Source organism: Centruroides sculpturatus, unplaced genomic scaffold, assembly GCF_000671375.1.
Source record: "Centruroides sculpturatus isolate CEXI.00-Female unplaced genomic scaffold, Cexi_2.0 scaffold837, whole genome shotgun sequence".
Classification (NCBI taxonomy): Eukaryota; Metazoa; Arthropoda; class Arachnida; order Scorpiones; family Buthidae; genus Centruroides; species Centruroides sculpturatus.
Window position 1 is genome coordinate 69,353 of NW_019385028.1, and position 8,336 is coordinate 77,688.

General features: G+C 29.2%; 1 protein-coding gene across 1 annotated transcript in view; it reads right to left on the reverse strand.

Annotated features, from left to right (window-relative positions):
• Nucleotides 1-8,336, reverse strand: part of LOC111633640 (calcium-binding mitochondrial carrier protein SCaMC-3-like) — an 88,615-nt gene that overhangs the window by 41,911 nt on the left and 38,368 nt on the right. Inside the window, exon 5 of the mRNA XM_023378245.1 lies at nucleotides 2,698-2,856. Coding sequence (XP_023234013.1) covers nucleotides 2,698-2,856 — 159 coding nt within the window. The remainder of the gene's footprint in view (nucleotides 1-2,697; nucleotides 2,857-8,336) is intronic.

Here is an 8,336-nt window from a genome sequence, read left to right on the forward strand (position 1 = left end):
TACAGTAGAGCGTCGTTTATCCGAAAGCTGGTTATCCGAAACGTCCGTTATCCGAAAGCATTCCAGTCGGCAAATTTAAATTTTCGCTAGTGCTGTGGCGCTGCAATCTTCGGCTATTTCTCGGGCTACTCAAATATTTTACGTTTTTGATACTAAATTAACATCTGAAGTATAATTTTTTATTGTTTTTATATTTTTCAATAAATTTATTTTGTTTGTACAAAATAAAAAAAATAATTTTTAACGATACAATAGTCTTCGTTAGGCTTAACATCGACGAAAATTCAACGCAAAGCGACACGCAACGGAGAGAAATTTCAACACGGGATAAATTAATATATTTTTTCGTACATGATTCGTTATCCGAACAACCCCAGTCCCCAATTGATTCGGATAAACGACGCTCTACTGTACTCTCTTCATCTTCTATGCATGCTATTGTACAGGGTGACTCAAAAGAATGGGAAATTTTGGAATGGAGCTTAATGAGAGAGAATACTTCAGAAACATTTATTTATGCAAATTAATACTACAGAGTATGCCATCAATTAATTTCACACAAACAATTTATTTCTTGAAGTTTTCTCCTTAAAGCATTGAGGCTTAACACTTTTTCCTGCAATTAGTACCTGTATATTTGTACAGCATAACACAGTAATGTTGTCCATTGCTCTCTTATACCCGACAGTGCAATGTGCTTATAACACAGGGAGCCATCTGGCTTAGCATGGTAATAGAGGCCGGTTTCGTTAGCATTGTAAATATCATCTGAACAAAAATTCTCTAAAAAAGTAGGGATTTTAGTTTTTTGCCACTGTTCAGCACTTACGTTACCTGCACTACCCTTTTTGCCATGTGCTTTTTGTATTTGATAGTGTGTCTTGTTTTCCATCAAGACAACCAACCATTAGTTGCTTTAAAATCATTGTGGCTTAACTTTTTAGCAATCTCATCTGACTTCGCCTTCAACACTGAACCACTGATATTTATGCCTCGTCCACTAACCATATAAAACCATTGATCTAATGCTTCTTCAACTTCTGGATCTTTTCCATCATGCTTTCGTTTGGATGTTCCTGGAATTTCTTTTTGTTGATTTTCTTGTTGTAGGAGATGTGAAGTGGTAGATTTTGGTACACCAGTTATATCAGCAAGTCTACGATGGCTTGTATTCAATGGCTGGCTTTTAATTTTATCCAGCAAAGCAATTTTACTTGAAAGTGCAAAATCATTTCTTAGCATCTTGACAAAGATTTAAGAGATGAAGACAGTCAGTGAGACAGATACAAACTTGAATTTCCTGCATCTGTGTCAGGCTTATATAGTTGTTGACAGCTGACGGCCAACCAATCAGCAGCTTTGCTAGTTATAGCTTTATTCTAGGTCTGCCACATTACATAATGTTTTTTGCCAATGGTCTCTTCCTTGAGATGCATGCACCACCAATTCAAATTTAACCAATCATGTTCCTAAATGATCTCTCCTTGGCAGTGTTTGTTACTGGTTCAAATTGACCAATCATGTTCGTTTACACAATATCATCATTATACCAATGATGATCCAATCTGAAGCAGGGTCAGTTGCTCGAATTCAGGTCCACCTCAGATGAGATTGTGGTGTGATACGTCCTGCGATTCTGACTCCCCTCCGGAAAGACTGAATTGCTCGAGCAAAACACATAATTGCTTTGTCTCTGCTAACCGTTAGGCCTAAACGACATTAGTGTACATATTGCTGATATACAGTATTTTTGGAAGATCCCTAAAATATATCAAAAATTGCTAAATTAATTTTCTCCTATTGTCCCAATTAAGCATTTAAATCATGTATTATTTTATTAGTTTGATTTCCGTTCTTTAAGATTTTGCCCAATAGAATGGCTGCCCCAATTAACTGGTGGCCCAATTAAGCGGAATCCACTATATATTGAAATATTTCATTAGTAGACAAAAAATATCTGGCAACATGTTGCATGTAACTTTCCTGGCTTTGCTGAGAAAAGTTATGCAACATGTTGCAGGATTATTTTGTGTTTAACCATTAATGACCAAAATTTTATAGTATCAATGTCCATTATATACAAGTTACCATACCAAATTTAATTTCTTAATTTTTACCTCAATCTGAAAAATTAAGTGAAATAGATGCCAACACACACAAACACAGAATTAAAAATTCTGTGTTTTAAAATTAAAAATTCTGTGTTTGTGTGTGTTGGAATCTATTTCATTTACATTTTTGGGTTCAGGGGGTCTCAAAATGTCAAGATTTGCAAAAATCCTGGAGGTTCAAATTTGACACAATTGAAATACTTTTCCATGTTATATAAATACAGCTGAGAAAGTAAATGTTTTAGATTAAGATACCAGAAATGCTAATTCAGCTTTAGTGGAGATGAGATACAAAGAACTTCCTGCAGCATCCCTACTTCAGTTTTTCTATGGTATCATGCATTAAACTATATTGAGAATAACTACTTTAATATATGAATAAAATAAATTTTAACTATTCATTCATTACAAAAAAAATTTTTATTTTTATTAATGGAAAAAATAATGATTCAATAAATCCTTTATCCTCATTGATTATAAATGTATCTTTCACTAAATATATTAAATTATGTACATATTACTAAAGTTTATACATGCTGTCACTTGCAATTTTGAAAAGACAAAAATAATAAATGTTAAATCTTACCTGAAGAAATACCTTTAACCTATCTAATGGTGCTGTTCCAGTACGAGATACAGCTCCTGCTACACCTCCAGCCACTAGATGACGCCACCACATTCCAGTTTGCATTTCAGTTTCCGTAAAATCGTCAGGAACAAGTGTATCTTCACCTATATCGACAAACTGAAATTGATATCAATTAGAAACATGGACTTAGAACTTTCACTGGTTAGTAAAACTTTAGATAAAAATTAAGAGGGTCAAAAAATTATCTGTCACCTATAGTATAAAGATTAATCATTATTTATAATCTTTGTAATGTGTTAGAGTATTTAAAATAAAATCTGGAAATTTCTGAAGCTTAAAGTATACAAAATATTGAGATAATTTCAAGATTGTTAGATTAAAAAAAAAATACTATTGTCATATGTCAAATGTATGCACATATCCTGCTAATTTTGATTAATTCAAAATATAATAATAAGTTAATAGCATGCTTGCTTGTCATGGATAATTGTGTTGAAACATATGCTAATAACCAATAATTACATTTAGTTTATCAATTAGAGCATAAAATTATTTAATCATATCTGTCTTCTTATAAATATTTGAAGTTGATAATTACTCAACAGTACTTATCTCAAGTGAAATTCTAAATGTTTAAATGTGAACATAATTAAACAAACAGAATTTAAAAAAAAAACAAACAATCAGAATTAATTTCAAAATAATAATATATTATACAATATAAATATAATGCTGCTACATGAAAAAGTAATAAAATAATCATCACATCATAAAATATACAAGAATAAAATGTTATTGCAACTTGGATTATTTGACTTTTAAAAATTATGATAATTTTATCACAATTATTAATTTCATTTTGCATATAATTAACATGATATAGTATAAATTAAAATTTTTAATCAAAAGTAATCAGTTTAAAAAGTCAAGCACAATATTCTGATTTTTGTTCTTAATTTTTTTTGCAAATTGCAGAAAAACTATATTTTTTTAATCCTTTTATTAATTTTAATATAGAAGAAAACAAAACAAAAAAAACCACATACACAATTCATTTTCTACATACTAATGTAGAATACTGTACAAAGTAATTTTAATCAGACTTTGAATTAAAAAAAAAATCTACAATTATTAAAACTGCAACTAAACGAGGGAAATAATATATACGAATAAAGGAATAAATTTGTTTTTCAGGACACATTAAATTTAATGGCAACTTAAATTCAAAAAGCATGTGCAAATAGCATATCTTAATTAAATTCATATTAATACATGTATTTTTATACAAAAGATCAAATGTTCTAGTACTTTTGAACAAACTGTTCATGCTTCATAAATAGTTTAGTACCTGTACTAGAATGTTTGATTGTTTTTTTATATAAAAGCTTGCAAAAATCATTATAAAATATTTGTCTATTCCTTCCTATCAAAACCATAGTAATAAACTAATATTGCAAATGTAAGTTATTTGTTATAATTACAGATAATAAAAGTAATTTTTAATATTATAAATACATTACATACTATGATTCTAAAAATTTTAAATTTAAGTCACAATTTAAACAAGCTTTACACTCTTTATATATAAAGTATATTTTCCATTGTTTTATACAGTTTAAATTTTAACAAAAATTACAAGATATTCTAAACTATATTGACTTGTTCTTAAAATATAGAAATTATAAAAACTTCAAAAAAATAAATCTTTTAGAATTTATTCGAATATCAAAATAAAAATCAGTGTTATACTTTCGTTGAATTATCATAATTTAAAAATCGATTTACTTGATTTTATCGATAAAATCAAGTATTAAATCTCTAAACTGTAAAATGATTCATAAAACCATAAGAATATTTTACGAAGGATTAAATAAATTTAAAAATGATTACGCATTTAAAATATTGTATTAAAGCGATCGTTTTAAAAACAATGCAATCTAGAAATCTAAATATACATTTTTAACTTAAATTATAATCGAATATAAAATTAATAATAATAAATAAATCGATTCATACGGGATCAATTTTCGAACAATGCAAAGCAGCAACAATACTTTTCATCTTACAAGTTCACCAAACAAATACCCGAAGAATTCCGGAAACAATACCTACCGAAGAAAGCCAGATTTCAACACGTGCTATGAAAAGTCTGTTTACCGCCAATAAATTTTTTAAAATTCTGAACAGTAGAGTTAATTTTATTCGATGATTTTAAATAAAAATCGAAATTTTACATATTACGATATATAATCTCTTAGAAATGTTGCTTTCAAAATTTCTAACTATTTATCGAATTTTCCAAGTACAGAAAAGATAAACACTTGAAATTACGCGCGCGTGACTTTGCGCGTGATGTCACGAGAATCGATCGTGACGTCACGCCACATCACACACGATGACGACTGTTACTAAAAACAGAATTATAAGACACGAGGAATATTTCTTAAAATCTTTTTATCGTTTAATGAATACAGCGTAACGGCCGGATGACCTACAAATCAACAATTCGAATCCGATAAGGGAGCATATGACCGAACGAACCTTATCCTTGTGATATTTTTGGCCATAAAAATATCTTAAATTTTTTTTTTATTTCTAAATATTTACCTTACATCCTCGGAAAAACTACCGATTCCCTTAAATAGAGTTATTAAATAAGGAAACGAAACACTTCGTTGTTTAATTAATAAACCAGACGTTTCAACATTTCTTCGAGAATTAAAACAATTGATAGAAATTTCAAGTTTTCGATTAGTTTTGCTAATTTACATTTCTTACGTCATACAGGTGTTTGAAAGTTTTAAATATATTTAACAATAGAAATTACGTAAAGCGACTTTCCAATACTAGTACTACTTGCTGTTTCGTTCACGGTTTGAAATTTAATTCATTCGAAAACAAACACACATTAATTAGATAATTTTTTATTGTATTTTTAGATAGGCAAATCATTTTTACGTTTCCTGAATATAACTTTTAGCAAAGAAATAGAACTGAATAATAATCGTTTTGACAGTACTTGAAAGTATTACCCCAGGGCAATCTTGATATATTTTTGATCCAAATCATCATATGACACAGAATAAGGACAGCGCTGCTTCCCTGTACCTGCAGAGCTACTTCAAAACGTAAGTTAAATTTAATTAACTCGAAGAATTAATATTTAATAATGCAAATATCTATAATTATAATTTTTCAAATTTAATAATTATAGCTTCGATTACTTTGCATTTAAACTTTGTTTATTCTAAATCTAATCCTTTATTTTTACTTACACTAACAATATTTGAAGTTAATGTATTATAATCTAATTAAAAAGATATATATAAAACTGCTTATTTGACTTTTTATATTTATAATCTTTCTATAAGAAGTTTAGTACGGTGTTGAGGTTGTTCCTATTAATGATATCAGCAGTGGAAAAATTTACTGTATATGAAAGCACATTTTCCTATTTATCAGCAAAAAATATTAACAATCAGAATAAACAGTACAATCTTATTTATTGTCGTAAAAAAAATTTTATTATTACAAAAAACTTCACACTAAAATTTTGGATAAGCAATTTTATTAACAAATCAATTATACCTTATTAAAATATTTCTTCTAATACATCTATTATATATACAGCATATATTTGTTTATATATATATATATAACCCTTCCAGAGGCATCCGCAAAAAAAATTTCCAGGGGAGACAAATAATTACACCAATAAAAACTTATTGAATTTTCGGAGGTTTTTCACAAATAGGTTATAGAATACAGTCATGGAAGTAAGGTTACATAGCTCAATCACTTTTAATATTATAATTTGTGAAATTTTTTACTTGATTTCAAGGGAGGACAACAAGTGCCCCATTTTTCCCATGTGGATGCCCTTGGACCCTTCATTAAACAAACAAAAATATTTTTTTTTAATCTGAAAATAGAGCACACTAAAAGGTTTGGTCAGTGAATCAATAAGGTAATGAGCATAAATCACTCAATGCACATTATAGTAATTTTATTTACAAATTACAAGAATATTTTAATACATTCTATACATTGTAAATTTGTTATTAATATTTGTTTTTAAAATACATTTGATTTCATGGACTTTTGTCAATAGTGGACCACTATTCCATTAAATATAATGTAATAGTTTTATTTTTATCTTTTTGATAATCATCTTATATATATACAGTGGGTAATCGGTTAACGAATCCGTTCCAAGACTTTGTTCGCTATCCGAATTGTTCGTTAACCAATTATCGATTTACCACAGGTTTTAATGGAAATTTAATTAATTCGTTCTGGAGACCCCAAAATAAAAAAATATATACTTTCTCACTACGTTTATTTATATGTAATAATAAAAATACAGATTTTAAATTTATGTACGGTACATTGCTTGAAAGTTATTTAACAGTGATCATTAATTTAAATTACTGCATTAAATTCTTATATATATACAGTGGGTAATCGGTTAACGAATCCGTTCCAAGACTTTGTTCGCTATCCGAATTGTTCGTTAACCGATTATCGATTTACCACAGGTTTTAATGGAAATTTAATTAATTCGTTCTGGAGACCCCAAAATAAAAAAATATATACTTTCTCACTACGTTTATTTATATGTAATAATAAAAATACATACATACACAGTCTTCGTTTTTATTAGTCGTGTTTTTTTTTTTGNTTAATGGAAATTTAATTAATTCGTTCTGGAGACCCCAAAATAAAAAAATATATACTTTCTCACTACGTTTATTTATATGTAATAATAAAAATACATACATACACAGTCTTCGTTTTTATTAGTCGTGTTTTTTTTTTTGTTTGAAAGGGTTAAAGATTGCTTTTCTCTCTTCTTCAGGATTTTTCGTAAGTAATTAATAGCATTGCAATTGTAGAAATCCCCAAGCCTCAGAGCAGCATCCAACCTAGTTTGGATGCCATTCTAAGATCGTTGTTCAGACATCCTCCCACTTCTTCAAAGGATCTTTAATAACAGATATCGACATTAATCCTCTTTTTCAGAAGAAAACATATCTCGCCAAGTTTCTTGGTGTTCTTCATTCAAGAGTTCTTGGCGTTCTTCTGTCGTCAGATCTGTTTCGGGTTCAATTACGAACTCTTCTATGTTCTTTATTTCTCAAATGTGATTTTTGTTACTCCTTTAGCTGCTCGAGTCTTCTCGATTATACAGTATTTTTCTTAATTAAATAATATTGAACTGCGGCCTACTGTAGACCTGTTCACGCCATACTGCCCAGCAACATCAGAAATCTTCTGCCCACTCTCTACATTTGCTATTATACTCTCACCTTTCAAAAAGAAAACGCAAAACTTAACGAGTGCCTACCCGACAGTCTCGCGAATACATAAAAGAATTGTTTTGTCAGAAAAATAAAAGGCTGGAATTACAAGGGAGAGTTTCAAAGTTCGGAGGAATACTATCCGATCGGTATATACCGGCTTGAGCGTCAATGTCGACGTCTCCCACACTCCAAAAAGTTTCGAATTGTTGCCCGAAGACAAGGGAAGACCAATCGTATTCATTATTTTACATTGCTTCTTCTTGTGTTTGTTCTGTGGGGTGTTCGTTGTCTGAACATAAAAATCTTTCGCGAAAGTGTTCGTTATCCGATCTG